Below are 18430 nucleotides of genomic sequence, written 5' to 3' on the forward strand. Positions count from 1 at the left end.
AACATGGAAAAGGTTAGCCATCACTGGTCCAGGGTATTTTTTTTTATTTAATTGATTTATATGGCTGCCCAACTTGCAAATTGTGACTTCTGGATGACTAACAAAGGATTACAGGGAAGTCCTTAACTAGTGACCATAATTGAGACCCAAATTTTGGTCATAAGTCATTCTAGTCACAGGTTAAACCCACTCCATGGCAAGATTTGATTTTATGACAGTCAATAAGTGAGTCACTGGTTGTTGTGGTGGACCATTCACTTAATTGCAATGATATGCTTAACTGTGGCAAAAAGGTCGTAAAATGGGGCAAAACTCTCTTAACAACTGCCTTGCTTAGCAATGGAAATTTGGGGCTCAGTTGAGAACCACTTGTATCATCAGTGTGTTGATGAGACTAGATGACCCTTAATTCCCTGCCGGTAGATGATCTCATCCAGAAAGCTTCATGAAGTCAGGATTTGTGGCTAGATCTGTCCCATCCTGACGACAACTGGAATTGGATCTGGAGAAAGGAGGGGAACCACTACAACTCTGGGTATCCTCCACTCCCAGCCCTCAAAGTTGTTCTAAAAGGATACCATGATCAAAGCCATCGAGAGATCAAGGTTTCCTGGTCTGCTCCAGAGATAATATAGAAGTGTGATCAATGATGCTGGTTTAATGGTTCTTTATTCATGTCAGAAGTACCTACAAATTCGAGACATGTAACATTCAACGCTCTGCAAATAAAATAGGTATACAATAGGTCATAGGAATGAATCACATGTAAAAAGTAAGTCGAATAAATAGAATTAAAACTGAATGACATTTGTCCAGTATTGGGCCACGTCGACAGCATTTTCTCTCGCCAGCCTGAGATCTTCATAACTGTTGAGGGATATCAAATGTACCATAGCATATGTGAGATTGGATTATTCTACTGTATGTGGAATTGACCTTGGGAGACAGGAGAAAGAGCCGTATGCTAGGCAGCGGTTTTCTGATACTATTGTATTGAAAAGTTGCTCTTATGGTGTTATGAAGAGTTCAAATGGAGAAGAGAGGTCATCCATTCTGAAAAATAGGGAATGAGTTGGCTCTTGAGGAGTTAATCACTTTTTGGTTGAAACTTTCCTCTCAGAATTTCCTGACTTATAACAGGCTACTCTTTAAATGCCTTCTGTTTACTTGTTTATTTCTTTCAGCTTTTGTTGGCTTGGGACCAATGGCACGGGATGTTGACAGCCTTGCTCTTTGCCTAAAAGCTGTCTTGTGCAAGAAAATGTTCCAACTGGATCCCACGGTGCCACCTCTTTCTTTCAACGAGCAAGTAAGATCATGCACAGAATTTCAAACCAAGAAGAACAGGTTTTGTGAAGAAATCATGGGTGTCCTTGCCACAACCACTGCCACCCCCTTAAAGAAGCTGTGGCTTTGCCTGGGCTCCTGTGGTAATGGCATCACCTCAGAAAAATAACCCACATATGAATTAAAGGGCTGACCAGACAGCTCCCTGAACAACATTATGAGAAAAAGGTATCATCGAGAAAAGGCCTCCATTTTGCCTTTCGGAATCTACTAACAACATGGGCTGTTTCCACGTATAAGCCAGAGGTCTCCAAGCTTGGCAACTTTAAGACTTGTGGACTTCAACTCCCAGAATTCTCCAGCCAGCTATGAAGTTGAAGTCCACAAGTCTTAAAGTTGCCAAGTTTGGGGACTCCAGGTATAAGCAGATCTCCAGAAAATGAACATCAAGCCATTTTACTTGTGATTGATAGTAGAAATTATATATAAACACTGAGGAATGAAGACTGCTCTCCTTTTTGCATTTCATTGAGAGAAGTGATTATTTTAAAATAAATAAGCATTAGTAACACTTGGGAAAGAAACCAGGTAGAAAGAGACATCAAGTAGGCTATACACAGGCTAAGTGTACAGCTTGTCCTTGACTTACAATCTGTTGCTTCAAAACCATTCAGAATTACAATGGACCCCCAAATAGCACTTGTGACTGAGTGGCAGCCTTCCTCCCCCTCCCATGCTCACGTATTTTCATTTTGTTTGCTTGGCCCATATTTACTGTGTGGTCATTTTGAGTGTCCCGCAGTCACATGATTACAGTTTACAATTATCTATCTATCTATCTATCTCTATCTATCTATCTATCTATCTATCTATCTATCTATCTATCTGTTTCTGGAACTCGACATTACTTCCAGCAAATTGGATTCTCTTCACCAACAACTGCAAAAGAAAAATGCTAAAAATTGAGTGCGGTCACATGATGACTCGCTTAACAACCAGTATATGATTAAGACCATAATTCCGAGCTCAATTATCATTGTATGTTGAGGATTATCTCTCAAAATTCAATCCAGCCTGTCCCTTTTGTCTCTCAGCTTCAGGAAAATAATAGTGAACTGCATCATCTCTCAGCTGCGAAAACACGCTATATGTTTGCCCACAGGGAAAAGGATATTTAAAGGGCTATTTTGTTTTTTTGTTTTCCCTTTAGAACCTGTGTTAGTGTGCTCAGGCACTGATGTCCTGGGAAAACATTTCATGATTTGGTCCTGTGCTTCAGAACTGTTGGCTAAAGAAATTTATTGGCTTAAGCACCCTTGGCTGCTAACCTCTGGAGTTAAGCCAGTGGACTATATTTTTACCAGCAGATAAAGAACTTGAGTGATTGAGAAATGGATGTTCCTGTAGCTAATCTAGTGCTCATTTATTTATCCAGTGTGGTATCCTGCTTTTAAGGCATCTACTACCGTATGATTAATTATTTGGAAAATTTCTCTTGTTCTTCTGTTGCTCTAGGTTTATACCAGCTCTGGTCCCCTCAGAATAGGGTATCATGTGACTAATTCCTATAGTATGCCAAGCCCTTCCATGACACGAGCTGTGCTGGAAACCAAGGAGCTTCTGGAAATGAATGGCCATGTGGTATGTATACTTATTAGGGGAAAGGCAGATATATGTCGTACCAAGGGGTTGTCTATTTCAGAAGGCAACATCAGTAGGTATAAGAGATTTATGTGGAGGGTGCAACAGTCGAGAAAAAGACAACAAAACTCCACCTAAGTTTAAATCTGGGCTTTCCCTCCCTCCCTACTAAGTCCACTGCACTACCTGTTGCCAATAAAGGCTGGAGTTTCATGCCAAAAGCAGCTGGGCTGATTTTGCTTTTTAGAATTTAATTACTGTATTCTGGATCACTTTGCCTTCATCCCTGTAATTTGCTTATTAATTAATTATTATGCTAGTTTTGGTGTCCACCACACAAGAGTTTTTAAAAATTGATTGGATTTGCTTAATGCAGGAGAGCCTTTATATTAGGGATGGCCCTCAGACTGGTAGTTAGTTACACAAGACTGCCATTTGTATTGACTTTTAGTAGAGTTGTGTGAGCCTTTTCCCAAGTGTAACATTGAATCACATGCAAATGAATGCATTTTTATCATTTTGTTAATTTAGAGCAATGTTTTTGAACTTGGCAACTTTAAGAGGCATAGAACAACTCCCATTGTTAGAATGCTAGGGAATCTTAAAATAGCCAAGTTTGAAAAAAAACATTGATTTAGAGAATTGGATTTTTTTTTCCTTAGTCATGTTTCTGGTTATAGATACCTTATTTTTTGGAATATAAGATGCACTTTTCCCCCCTAAAAGAGGATGAAAATTTGGGTGCATCTTATATACCAAATATAGTCCCACCCACTAGGCCCAAAATGCGAGGCACAGAGGCCAAAAACATGAGGCATGGAGGCGGCGATGATCTATGGCAATCCCTGGAGGTCAATCCACCCGCCAATCAGCTGCTTCTGTGAATCAGGCTGCAATAATAGGTTGAAGCTGACCTGGCTGTTTGCTATTTGCTGCAAGGACATGTCAGAGTTTGCAGCAGCAATCACATCCAGAAAGCACACACAAGTAACTGATTCAGCAGGATTTAATAACTTCTCTTTATATATAACACATGAAGTAAATATACAATACCAAAAGCAAAACACAAGCAGAGGAGAGGAGTTTCAGTTTTAGTTTCAGAGCAGCATGCAGCTTTAATACAGAACAGTTAAGCTAAGCCAGACAGGCTCCGTGCTGTCTCCTTGCTCACACAGCAAATACTGTTTCAGTTTCCAAACAGCCTTCAACTCTCACACTGACAGGACGCTAGCCAGATGAATACCAATGGATGCTGGTAGGCAGAGGCAGAATTTTTTTCCCCTTTATTTTCCTCCTCTAAAACTGAGGTGCATCTTATACTCCAGAGCATTTTATACTCTGAAAAATATGGTATTTCCCCCATTATTTTTATTGTAAATGTTCTTTCATTTCTTTTTAGTTGGTCCCCTTTGAACCGCTTCACATGGCCCATTTTATGAGCCACTTAGTTACTGGATCACTTTTTGGTGATGCTGGTGCCACTTTACTGCAGTCTTTGTAAGTATTGCATTTTCTATAGTCTGAAGTGTTTATGTGAGGAAATAAGAGAAGTAGAAGGCTTATTTTGTGGATGTGATCCCCCTCTCCTTTTTTCTCTTCTGTTTCCAATTATTTTTGATAGGTGGAGAAACAGGGCTTTAATTTCTGTAATGCTGAAAGCTGCTATGAATGAAACATTTGGGAGTAGTGAATTTCAGCTGCTTGAATATTCTCACTCACACACACACACCCTGTTTCAAACACAACAACATCCCTAACTCTGCTGGAAGCTTTATTTTTATTATAGATCTAAGATACTACAGGCCTCACTTAGTGACCACAATTGTAACTGGCAATTCCATCACTAAGTGCCACCATTGCTAAATGGAAAAATCACATTACCGTGATGAGCGTATGATGTCTCTTTGCATTTGTTACACGGCAGTCATTGAGGGAGACATCATGTGATGTTGACTTGCAATTTTACTCCTGCTTTATCTATTAATTCTGCTTGTTGCAAGCCAGTTGTACATCAGTGAATGATGATTACAAAGAGCGTCTGTCCCTGCAATGATAGTAACTGCAAAGAGTGTTCAAAGAGTGGGTTTTTTTTTCACTCTTGTAACTTCAAACAATTGCTATACCAGGCAATTGGTAAATGATGCCTGCCTGCCTGCCTGTATGTATGGATTTAGGTGAAGGGGTGTAAATATATAAATATACAGCTTTCTGCAGTAATACAGACACAATAGCATTCTACAGTGTTTAAATAGAGAAAATTCAGTTTCAAATCTCCATTTAATCTTAAATTTCAATATTTAGTGCCTCTAGTCCCAATATTCCAGGATTGTTGTCAGGTTAAAATTAAAATCTGGGCACAAGATACATAAATGTCATACAAGAATTCAAAGTAATGTATCAGGGCAACACATCAATGTAGGCGAGAGATTTAAATTGGGCAATGAAATCTCAAATGGAATATTGTTGCCAGTATAAGAGAAAAGTATGCACAAATCTGAATGAATGCCAGAATATGGATGCCTAGCGAGAAGAGTACAGTAGGTGGAAGTCTTTGGCAACATTTTATTTATTTATTAGATACATGCAAGTGGTCCTCAACTTACAACCTCTCGTTTAGTGGCTGTTTGAAGTTACAATGGCACTGAAAATAAATGACTAGTGACCATTTTTCAAACTTAGAATTGAATTGAATTGAATTGAATTCTTTTTTGGCCAAGTGTGATTGGACACACAAGGAATTTGTCTTGGTGTAAATACTCTCAGTACACATAAAAGAAAAGATACATTCATCAGGTGTCGAGAATCATAAGGTACGACACTTAATGATAGTCATAGGATCCAAAAAGCAATCCATCAATCATACAAGGAAAGTATGCAACCTTTGCAGTGTCCCTGTAGTCACATGATCAACATTTGGACACTTGGCAGCTGGCATGTGTTTATCACAATTGCAGTGTCCTGTGGCCATCTGATCACCTTTTGCAACCTTCTGTCAAAAAAAGTCGGGAGAAAAGCCAGATTCACTGAACAACCATATTACTAACTTAACCACTGCAGCAAGAAAGGTAGTAAAATAACGCAAAATTCATGTAACTGTCTTGCTTAGCAGTGTCAATTTTGGGCTTAGTTGTGGCCGTAAGTCAAGGACTACCTGAATACCACTTCTCTTCCAAGTGTCCAAGGTGACATATACAGTGCTCCTCCCGCATTCTGCTGCCCAACAACAGTCCTGTGAGATACGTTGGGCTGAGCAAGAGTGATTGGTCCCTATTTGAGCCCGTGAGCTTCTGTGGCTCAAAGTGAATCCACCCAGAATCTGGATCTTTTCCCAGGCCAACTATTACATCAGTTTTTAGAATGCGCCTTTTAAAAGTAGAATGACATGAAACCAGTAAGAAGTATGAGTCTTTAATTAATTTCAGTGTGTGACAGCTTTATGTGGTTTGTAATTGAAGTCAATTTTTTAGCTGGGGTTGGAAGATAATTGCAATTTTTGGTGGGGAAATGGATCCTGGGAGCTGCTAAAATTAACAGTGAGCTAATTTAAATGTCTATCTTGCATAGAAAAATGGAAATATAGTTATTATGATTAATGTACAGAAGTGAAAACATTGTTGAAGAATGATTGGATAGGGTTTCTTTCTGTAGAAAAGGCTTGCCCTTGTTATCTCTCTAAAATTATTTGGAGAGCACCACCAAACATGTTGATTGGGTATTTAATAGAGATTGGATGGATTTACACATCATTTTAACCCATAATATATAATAGTTTGCTTGATTTTGGGTTAGTGTGATAGATGAACTGAGCTGCTGTAACTTATATTTATACTAGGATCTGACAGAACAGTAGGATATTATGATTGATAAAAGTGCTTCGTTGAAAACCGTTCAGGAAATTTAGGGGTAATGAAATAAGAGGTCCTTCTATAAATGAGTAATTGGTTAAAAATAGTTTAGGATGAAGGTTAGAATAAATGGATAGCTTTCACAATGGAAAGAAGTAAGATTCAACATAAATTCCACTTCTACCAAGCACACAGATTATGATCATGAGATTGCAGGGTGACAGTGCAACATTTTGTGATTGCTGGAAGAGCTTTATTGACCCTAAAGCACCCTTTTCAAAACCATTTGTAATTCCAGACTGTTGTTAAACAAACAGTTTTGACTCAAGGACTACCTATACGTCTGATTTAGTAGGATTTTTCTCTTAGTTTTTACAGATTAATCAGAATTGTTAATCAGAACATGGCAAACAGACACGCCAGTAGTGATAGCTGATGCTTGAAGTTTGAATATAACTTCCATTTTGAAAATTATCGTAGCATTTTATGTATGTGCTTTGATTGTCTGGGTTGCCTTTTAGTGAAGACGAACCTGTAGATCCATATCTAAGGATTACCATGCTGTTACTAAAGATTCCTTATTGGATGCGAAGAGTCCTATCCTGGATTATAAGACCAAACGTAAGTAATATCTCTTACTATCTTTTTTTTTTATCTGGAACGGGGTTTCCCAACCAATATTCAGTTATCTGTGCCTGTGTTATTGGTGTGTTCTAATGTAACATGGCACTCTCGCACAAAATTCCTATAACTTTCACTCCCTCAAACATTTCATCCCTATTAGTAAGAATTAAGTCCGGTATAGCTGATCCACTAGTTCCCTGCTCCACATTTTGGATGACAGAGTTGTCAACTAGTCACATCAGGGGTCAGCAACCATAAACACACAAAGAGCCACAAAGGTCCTAACTGGAAGCTCCTTGTTCAGTTCTGGAACTGACCAGACTGAGCCCATATCTTCCAAATGGGTTGGGACTGTTGTTCTCCAGCCAGGGAAGCCTCAAGAAGTAAATTTTGCTTCTTGGGCTAGTTGTGTTTCATTCTAAATTTTTGGTAAAGTATAATATTGAAAAGTCTGTACCACTTATTTTTACATCAAACCCCAAAATGGCATTTTCCATTTATTTTTCCTTAGAGTATTCGTCAGTCAAGAGCTTTGAGCAACTTGAAAGAAAGGTAAATATTTTTGGTGGGAGATTAAGGCCTTCATCTCTTAATATTGCCTTTGTAATAAACAGGTTGATTTTTTGCTACCTGATTTTATAGTTCCTGTTTGGATGAAATTAGTGATCAATATGCTTTTAACCAAGCAGAAATGATTACATCTGAAGTAAGATTTTCCAGCAGTAGTTTGAAACAAGGATCTATGAGTTGAGTTTTGCATGTGATCCCAAAGAACTACAGTAATAACGGTAGAGTACCAGTGTTGGAGACTATGTATGTGCAGAACTAGTTAGAATGGATTGCTCCCATCTATCCCAAAATTCAAACTACATTTAATTTCTTAAATCTTGTAAAGGGGGTGTTACAGAATAACATTATTTTGAATCTATTGTTTAGCACTTGGAACATGAAAAATCATGCAGGAGTGCACATTTTACTAACCCTGCTTTTTCAGTAGTTTTCTGTGTATTCGTTTTAATTATGCTCTGCTATAGTGAATACTAGTAACATGTTCTTAAAATTATAAAGACTCCATAATATACTGTTTTAATTGTGCTTTATTAAATTTCTACAAAGAATCACACACACACACACACACACACACACACACACAATTAGAAATAAAATAGGGAGGGGCAAAGTACAAAGGATAAAGAAAAAAGGAAGAGAAAGAAAATAAAAATAGAATAGCTTTCTTCAATACAGTTACAAATATAAAATTAATTAATTTTTTGATTTTAAATTCAGTAAAGCACTATATAATTTCCATAAACAATTCTAATTATCAAATCCCAAAATTAATATAGCATTTATTTCACTCTCAAGCAAAAAGTCCAAAAGTTGTTTCCATGTGGAAACAAAGCTAGACAAAGTCTTTTCTTTACTCAATCTAGTTAGTTTTGCCATCATCCAATTCCATTAATTTTACCACCCATAATAAACTGTTGAAGCCAACAATTCTAGTCAGCACCTGTTTTGGATCAGATGCATGGTTCCTTTGACATTCCCTAAAATGTTTTTTTTTTTAACTTTCATATATTTTTCGGAATATTGTCTCTTTCAAATACCATCCTTTTGACTTTATAGGCTAAATATGGGCTGAAGGAGAGCATTGTGGGTTGGGAATATTGCTTAATTCATTCTTAGTATGACTTTTTCCAGTCATTCCCCTTCTAATTTCAAGTTACAGGAGGAACTGATTATGGCTAATAATAAAAAAAAATTACACACACACACAGAAGATTTATGTTTACCAGAAGAGATTTTTTTAAATTACATTTTCTTTCTAATGATGCTTTTTACAAATATTTCTTGATCTCCTTATTAATGATCTCAGCAACCATTGGTTTATTTTGCCAAAATTAATGTGATAACTTTACTGCCATTAATACACAAAATGTTTGTCTAGTCTTGTGCCCAGTTAGACTTTCAATTCCATTCTGCTCAGAGGAATTAAGTCAGCATAGCTGTATAGCACCAGGTTGGGGAAAGTTATTACAGGTCATGAACACAGGCAGCCGATTCCAATCATCTGCAGTTCATTTATTTTCTTTGACTTTTTAGGTCTATAAAAGAACTCTGGAAATGTCACTTGGAAATTGAGGTAAATTTTCTTTTGGAATCTTTGCAAATGGCATAAAAATCTTGTACGTGTAAATATCTTCTGAAGCATTCGAGCAAATAGCATGGTCTTTTTCAGCTTCAGACCATAGATTTAAAACATTCACTAAAAACTACTGCATAGTCGCAAAACCCAGTAAGTCTTGAGGTCATTCTTCTATAGTCTGATGCCTCCCAGTTGTGTTAGACTTCTATACCACCCCTTTCTCTCTAGCCATTGGCCATTTTTGAATAGGGGTGTTGGAAACTAAAATCCAATATATTCGGAGGATGCCAAATCCGTAAAAGATGGCCTCGTTACGAATGCTCCCTTTGTGGATATTTCAAAATGTAGAACAGCTCTGACAGTACCTATGTGGGAAACAATTCTGTCCTTTAAATAATTGTTTTAAATTGAATATCTGATGCTTGCGTACAAAGGTTTGTGGTGCCTGCAGAATATTTTTTGCAGGGCAAGAGCAGAAGCTGAAATATAAGATGGGATTGTAACTTGTCCATTTCTCATGTCCTGCTTACAGCTACACAGATTTGTCTGTTTTTCCTGTAGTTACACTGTTGCTCAATCAAATTTTCTGTGACAGAAATACAGATAGTCTTCACTTTACTACTGGGACCAGAAACTCTATCGTTAAATGGCATAGTAGTTAAGCAAAACTTCATATAGCTGTGCTGGACTTATATCATCCCTATTATGGTTGATAAGTGAATCACCACAGGTGGTTAACATGAGACATCACATGGCTGTGACTTGCAATTTCACTGCTGGCTGCCACATTGACTCTGCTTGTGTGAAATGTGAAGTGCACTAATGGGAATCATGTGTCCACAGGACACTGTGGCTGTCATAAATGCCTGCCAGTTTGCCAATTGCATAGCACCTGAAGTTTGATCGTGTGACCTTGGAGACACTGCAACAGCTATAAGTACAAGGAACTGTCATAAAATGAGACAAATAAAATAGGCAGCAATCATACAAGTAAACAAATTTTACTTTAGAATCAAAGATTTATTTCATAAGCAATTTGAACATGATTAGCTATCAATACACATAACATTACTTACATCAATAACCCATTGCAATGAGGTCCAAGGATAATAGCTAGGTCCAGCAAGGAGCAGCTACCAGTGACCCTGAGTTGAGATTTGCCCCTTTCTTTTATACCTTTTTCTGTCTTCCTTTCAGTAGTATGGAATATTACCAAGATAACTTCCCTTTTTCTGCTGATATCCTTTCCTCAGCACATTCTAACGTATACATCTGAAATGTGATGACCTGGGGCATGGCACAAAGACAACACAGTCAGATAATCAATAAGAGTCCCTTTATTATCTCCAACTTTGTCCCCAATGTCCAGGTTACCTTCTGGCTGGAGAAAAACTCTCCCAGGAACAGCCTTTGACTGCAGAAAATTAAGTCCAAAACATGGTCAACACAAACTGTAACTTAAAGTCCAATCAAGCCAAACTGAAGTAATTAGCTTGGAATGGCAGGAGCAAGAATTTCAGACTTGAAGGCACCACAAAACTCACACATTGGGAAGACACCAGGAGCACAGATAAGCAACAATAGCACAAGATAAAGTCACGTTTGCTCCCAGCAGCCTGTCTCATGCAGCCTGCCTTTCTTATAAAATGTGTTCCCAGCTGTGGCTCATGAAGTGAATCAGGGCCCTTTCCTCACCCATAAGCCACACGGCCCACATTGCTCTTTTCTCCATTCTTCCCTGCGTGCCCTAGTATGAAGAGAAGGTGGGCCTGGGTCTTCCTCTGAATTCCCTCTCCCTTGTTCTACCTCTCCCTTGTTCTACCTCTCCCCTGCTCTGCTCAGCAGGACTTTTCCCATTTCTTCCACAGCCAACGGAGCCACACTCCCACTCCCTGTCAGCTGTTCGGTTTCCTCCTTGGATTCAGACTCCGACAGGGTCATGACATAAAATCTGCCTTCTGCTACTTTCAGTTTCCCATTTCTAATGTCCCAGACACATTTGTCCAAAATAGCCTTAAAAGTGATTATGTTGCAGATATATTTTGCTAATGACAGATTACAATACTTCCTTAACATGTGAATCTTACTTAGTCAACACTTACTTAGTCAAACCGTTAGGTTTGCCATTTAAGGTTTGGCTATAAATTGAGACTTTATCATTCAAGATTTTTTTGATATAAATTGAGACTTTATCATAGTCCAGTTGTCTTTTTCCAACAGACCCAATCATAAATTTACTTTTTCAATGGGGTTGCTATTTTGCATAGTTGCTAAACAGAGCAGTCATTAGACAATCACTACTTGTACAGTTTAGCATTGTCAAGAATGTATTGGATAAATACATATTTGGTAACATATGTTTCCTAGTTGAACATTAAATCAGGAAAATATTCTTTTTTGTTGTTTTTTTAAAAAAAGCATAAAATACTATTGTATTGCAAGTCAGGCCATCTAGTAAACTCATCTCTCTGGGGTTTCACACCAAGGTTGTTTCCTTCTTTATTAAATTTAGGATTTCTTGTAGGGGAATCCGCTGATGAGTTATTGATAATACTTAAGAAGAAGGGATTCTCTACGCAGTGGCCCGGTGCAATGTGTAGGGACTGTCCTTTCACTGGGAATGGGAAGAAAAAGAGCAGCCTTTGACTCTTGAGTATTTTCAGAAGGGAAGTCTGGGTGAGGTAGGAGGTAAGGATTACATTTTAAAACAGTCTGATTCAAGAGCTGGAAGAGGAAAAATACATTCATGCTTCATTCCCAGGAGACTGGGATTCATGTTGTTCATTCATAAAATAGTTGCTCAAAGAGAATAGCAACTCCGAAGTCCACCTTTGCTGCGCTATCTGCCTTCTTGCCCCTGCTATATGCCACTGTATTTCTGGATACCAAGGTTATACATTGAAAAATAAAGATAGCTCTGATATGTAAATTGATCTCTTATCATTAGGAATATTGCAGAGAATTCACTGAACAATGGAAAAGACTGGAACTGGATGTGCTACTTTGTCCAGCTATAGGTCCTGCTTTTAAGAGCGGCTTTGCTGGGAAAATACAAGGTAATTTTAAAAATTTTTTTTGGAAAACCAAGTTTTATAAAGCATGTTGGTATTGTTTAGATCCCCATGGAGCGTCCTACTCCTATTCAACAAGATTTGAGTAAATCCTAGAACTATGATGTGCTTTGAGGTTGGGCAGAAAAATTCATGGGATAATGCGGGGGGAACAAATATGGTGCTTGTTTACTATTCTTTGAACCAAATGCACCTTTTCTATGGCTGTACTGTCCCTAGGAAAAGGGATGGCTGCTTTAAAGAGCTTGCTTTTTTTTTTAAACAAATTTTATTCAGTTTTTCACATTAAAAACAAAAATCTCTTTTTAGTGGACAACATATTACCCGGTCATCACCTTTACATACAAATATGACAGCAATTATACGTTCATATATGCATACTTAATTCTATTATTACCTTTTCCATTCCAAATTTTCAGTAAGGAGAGAAACAAATACATTAATTCTAGTCTCTTTCAATAATCTCAATTGAAACATCTTTTTGTTTCATTTCAATTATTTCAAATATAATCCTTTAATATTTATTTTAAAAATAAAGATAAAGAATATGTGTTTGCCTAATAATAATAATAATAATGATTGCCAATAGTTCTCCTTGCTTTTAATAGTCTATATTAACTTATTAATTTAGTTGGTTCTTTAGTCTGTCATACTCCCTTTCCATTACACATTCTTTTTATAAATTCTAGATTAATACAAATTTTAACACACACACACACACACACACACACACACACACACACACACACACACACAAATATAGGTCCCCCCTCCTTTTACTGTTTTGAGTGTGACACCTCAATGGTTAAAATATACCTTTATTCCCTCATCTTGATTCCAATAAACCATTATTTTTAAGAAGTTACAATAATAATCATTACATCTTTTCATTTGGATTCCGCAGCATATTTTCCCCCCTTAATTTTTAATAAATTACCCTATTTTCTAAATATTTTTAATTGCAGAAATATTCTTATTACCCCTTGTCATCCTGCAGAGTCCCCTTTTTAATTCATCAACCATTATCTCTGAAAATACAATTTCTTTTCAACATTTTACTATTTCTGTATTTCTTTATTTCATGCACCTGTTTCTTACTGCTTCTCTTCCCCCTCTTTTCCCCATATCTTTTCTCATTCCAGTTTATATCCCTCTCTTTCTTAATATCTTCCTTTCCCTTTTTCTGCTGGGTCTTTCTGTCTTTCCCGACTTCACAGGTATTCCCCCTTTTGATTGCCTTCTTAAGTCTCCACTTTTTAACCTTCCTTCTTTCCCCACTTCTTTGTAGCGTTCTTTGTGTTAATGGTCTATTTAAGATGTCTTCTCCTTGAGTCGACTCCTCCTCCTCTGAAGTTCTTTCTTCTTGTTCTTCAATCGCCATTTCCATTTTTTCTAACAGAGCAAAGTGATTCGCCTCTTTCCTGTAGTAATTCTCTCATATTTTTAAGTTCCATTTTTAATTCCCGAAGAGATACCATCATTACACACTCTTGTATTTTATGATCGTTAAAAGTCCACAAAAAAACACTTTTACTTTCCTTCTTTCTTCTTTCAATTTTCTAAAGTTCTCAATTATTCCAGCCCACGGTCTTTACCAATAAGATCAATCAATCCCACAGTCAGTCTTTCCTTGCTTTTTTCCTTTATTCTGGTTCTGCTTTCACTTTCTAAGATTCTTACTTTGTTTCAATATTTCTTTAATGTTATATCCACACAAGTTCATTCAGAAACTGGCTGCCTTTTTGTTTGAGCTCAAGTTTTTGTCAAAAGGTGGCACTCTCCATTACACAAAGTCTTCACCTTTTTCCCCTATTTTTTTATTTAGGGTTTTTCGAACCTCAATATTCCAGCACAGGCCAGTCTCCAATTTGTAAACTTTATTATTATTATTTTTTGACACTCTTAAGTCCAACTTTATTTTGTGCCTGTTTATTGCCAAAATATTTTAGTCTAATTTAGTTAAATCTTTAGTTCCAGCTTCTTCCTTTCCTGGTTCGAAGCCCCATTTAGCTGTCAAGAATATTTTCTTTTTTTTTTTTCCTGTCCCTTTGTAATTTCACTGCTCACTTTTCTTTTCTTAAAAATTCCATGTTACCTTAATCCCGGGGTACTTTTGTTTAGTTGTATCGCCCAATTGTCCTGGTTCAGATGTTATCCACCTCTTTCTTCCCTCCTGCACAAAGCTTAATCCAGCTGAGTCCTCCTCTTCAGGGTGGCCATTTTAAACCACCGCTGCAGTCATCTTCGGGGGGGGAAAAAGACCAAGCCCAGAAGGGGAAATGCGGCTCCCGTCAACCTGGCTTGCGGCTTCCCCTTATTCCGCTGCCCCTCCAAGGCAGCTTCATCCCCTAATCGTAATGATCGGGGCTCTCCAACGAAAGAGCACAGACCATAGCTGCAGAGAGTTGCGATCTACGGTCTGTCAGTGAGGAGGCTCCGTCTTCTTCCAAAGAGCTTGCACTTTTGAATCTGAAGCACTGCCCAACCCTAATATACTCCTGTTATGGATCTTGCCACATTCCAAGCATAGTTCTATCCTGGCTTATGAGCAAAAGAGTTCACATAGCATGTTACATGTTGATGTTAAGCATCTTATATCAGTAGCAATTCATAAGAGGCAAATATATAGCTGCTTTTTAAAATGTCACTTAAACAAAAACCTTCATCTAGGGATGGCCAAATCATTCCTTATGGAATCATAATATTCGATCTTGCTTTTCCATCAGTTAAGAGACAATTTAAAGGCTGATGGATGGCAGTTTTCGTTCAGTCAGCCTTCACAAACCAGTACACATCATTCTTTTGAGAATACATAACTACAATATTTGTGACAGGGCAAACAATATTTCTAAAATTCTTCTTAAATAGACTTCAGACTTTGGGAATCTAATTTAACAGTAGAGTCTCTGGGTAGTCAGATGATCATCAGCATCCCTATAGCCTCCAATATAAAACCGTTTTTGAATGTCTTTTTAAAGAGAGGAAAGTTAAAGACAACATAAAGCTGTAAACATGAAACCACCTGTGTCTGTTGTTAGTTGCTTGAGATCGGCTTCAGTTTTTCCAAATAATTTTCTCATATGTAGATTGGGGAGGAGATCTGTATGATTAGAATTACGAAGTACTGTCTTCCTTGTGCTGTTAATCACTGCACGTTGCTCAAGAGAGCTGAGTAGCCCTTTGATTTCCCTTCTGTTTTTTGTCTGTACAGAGGTCATTGGTAATACCATATTATATAACTACTTGGACTTCCCTGCTGGAGTAGTACCAGTTACAACAGTGACAAAGGAGGACGAAGAGGAGCTAAAGAGTTTCAAAGGACACTTCAATGATTTGGGGGACAAATTCTTTGCAAAGGTATGGAATTGCCTCATGACATTGCCCAGCAGCATTTACAAGTAATCCTCGAGATATGACCATAGTGGAGCCTGTCCAATATGGTCTCGTGTCATGATGGCTATGAAGCGAGATGGCCTCATTTAACCCCCACCCTGATCTCTCTGATGCAGCTGTTAAACAAAAAGGCAAATTATGAAATGGAACACGGTGAGCTTTAGATATAGTGAAGAGCCTTAGAGATCTGCCCTGGCCTTCTCCAACCCTGAGAACACCACCTTTGTGTGACCGCAAGGAATTGTGGGAAAGGTGAAAATGGTATTTCCTTCTGAAGGGCAGCCATGTGGCTTGTCCTCTTTCCCCAGCATGAGGCTCCAAGATCTTTAAAAGGCGTGTGGGAAGATGGGAGGGTGTTCTGACCCAAACCTGATTCCAAGAAAGCAAACACAAGACAAAGGCAGCAGTATAATCTGTTTAAGTTTCAGCTAAAAATCCTGTTTCTTCACAGATAAAAGGCTGCTTCCAACTAATTAGCTCCGAAAAGAAAGTGTTGTGGTTAGCTGGCCGCAGTTCCTGAGGAGCCTGTGCTAAGTGCGAGTGAGTGCAGGATGATTCATAGAAGAGCAGCATAGGCGACTCGGGAGTAAGAATGCTAATTAATGGCCCCTCCCTCCAGGGAATATAAGCCTGGTTTCAAAGGGTTATTGCTCCGTAGAAGGCAAAAAACATTCTAAGAAGCTCTAAGGATCCAGCATTGTGTGTAGAGATACTGGCTTATCTGAAGAATTCTGTCAAGGCTTTTCTGGTTGGGCTAATTGGCTGCAAGCCATCTTTTATCTACAAAGAAGTTTATTTGTAGATTAAAGCTGTGAAAGTTTGAGTTACTGAGTTTGTCTATGTTTACCCTCTGGGAACCCAGCTAAGTCAGAACAGGAAGAGCCTTGCCAAGTTTTTTTCAAATCTAACAAAATACAACAGATAAGAAATAGTTTACAAGAGTCTTCAAATACCAACTGTAATGTCCATGAGGCTGAGTTCAAAATGTCTTTGCCTTCTGCAAAGAAGGTTAATTTCACAGCTGGCTTTTATCTTCTTGAAAGAGGGGCCGTTACCTTGCAGCCTTATTCCCGAGTTGCCTGTGCTGTTGCAGCTGCTCTTTCCTCCGAGCAATCCTGCGTGCATGCACACTTGGCACAGGCTCCTCGAGAACTTCCACATCACTGCTGCCAGCCCCTACCATCTCTGAAGGCAGCAGTCCACTCCCTAATGGTCCTGGCCCCTCATTTCAGTCCTCGATCTCCTCAGCCGTCTGCACACCTGCTGCCGGCTAACCACAACAGAGAAGGGAGGGAGAGGGAGGGAGAGAAAGAAAGATGGGAAAGTGCTGTAGTGTCCCTGCTAAGGTCTGTAGCGGTGCTGCAACAGCTGTAAGTTCAAAAGCAGGCTGTAAATAGCTTTCAGGAGGCCTGTTGTAACTTCAGACGGTCATTAAGTGACTATTTGACATTTGATATAAAAAGCTGCTTTCTTTTTTCTGTCTTTGTAGGCAGTGAAAGAGTCTGTGGGACTCCCTGTGGCTATCCAGTGTGTGGCTTTGCCGTGGCAAGAAGAATTGTGTCTCCGGTTCATGAAAGAAGTGGAGACGCTAACCAGAGAAAAATCAAGGAAACAATGATATGATACCACAGCAAGCAGAATGGAATTCTTCCATGCTAGCCATGGACTCTGGGAACTGATTTAGTTTATACAACCAAGGGAGGTTACTATGGACGAATTTGTTGAGAAAATGTAAGGGGAACAATGATTATAGGGTTGAGCTTGACACCTTTAAATACTTTCCATTAAAATATTCAGTGCCATTCCAGCCCAATAAATATAAAAAAATTACCAGGTCTAAAATAATTAAAATTAGAAAGTCTTTAACTTACTTTTGGAATCAGAGTGTCTGTGGATGGAGCAGGTGGGAAACATTTGAAGAATTGATTTTCCCTGGCAATTATGTACATGAATGAAAAGAAAAGTCAGACATCTGATTGTGTACTTGTGTATGATATTCCAATGCAATGTATTATTAAAAATAAAATTTCCCTAATCTTCCCTGAGCAGAGGTATGAGAGTATGTTTGTCAGGTATCCAACAACTTAGCAATATATTAATCTTCAAGTAGTTTCAAGTGGTTTTAAGTTTGAAAATGAATAACTCTTGGCATCGATTCAGACAGGCTGAAGTCCACACATTCTTTTTGCAGGACCAGTTTTTTAGCTTCCTAAAGCTCACTATAATTCAGCTAGATTTATTCGCTCAGTTTGATACGATTGCTGCTAATACAACATTCTTTTTTTTTGGAATTATAACTTTTTGTGAAACAATGACATGGCTTTTACTGCAATTTCGAATATCTGTCATCTATCCCTTTATATTTCCTCAGCTTTAATTCTCCAGAGCCTCTATTTATTTCCATATAGAGAAAAGATATGTCC

The 18430-nt window shown here is 38.2% G+C and overlaps 1 protein-coding gene across 1 annotated transcript in view; it reads left to right on the plus strand.

Annotated features, from left to right (window-relative positions):
* Nucleotides 1-18052, plus strand: part of LOC113440644 (fatty-acid amide hydrolase 1-like) — a 30462-nt gene extending 12410 nt beyond the window's left edge. Inside the window, exons 7-15 of the mRNA XM_026707173.2 lie at nt 1185-1309; nt 2803-2928; nt 4328-4425; nt 7295-7394; nt 7909-7949; nt 9501-9540; nt 12491-12599; nt 15826-15971; nt 17497-18052. Coding sequence (XP_026562958.1) covers nt 1185-1309; nt 2803-2928; nt 4328-4425; nt 7295-7394; nt 7909-7949; nt 9501-9540; nt 12491-12599; nt 15826-15971; nt 17497-17625 — 914 coding nt within the window. The 3' untranslated portion in view covers nt 17626-18052. The remainder of the gene's footprint in view (nt 1-1184; nt 1310-2802; nt 2929-4327; nt 4426-7294; nt 7395-7908; nt 7950-9500; nt 9541-12490; nt 12600-15825; nt 15972-17496) is intronic.
* The last annotated feature ends 378 nt before the right edge of the window (nt 18053-18430 follow it).

This window comes from Pseudonaja textilis, chromosome 3, assembly GCF_049901715.1.
Source record: "Pseudonaja textilis isolate UNSWEBS1 chromosome 3, rPseTex1.2, whole genome shotgun sequence".
NCBI classification, from domain to species: domain Eukaryota; kingdom Metazoa; phylum Chordata; class Lepidosauria; order Squamata; family Elapidae; genus Pseudonaja; species Pseudonaja textilis.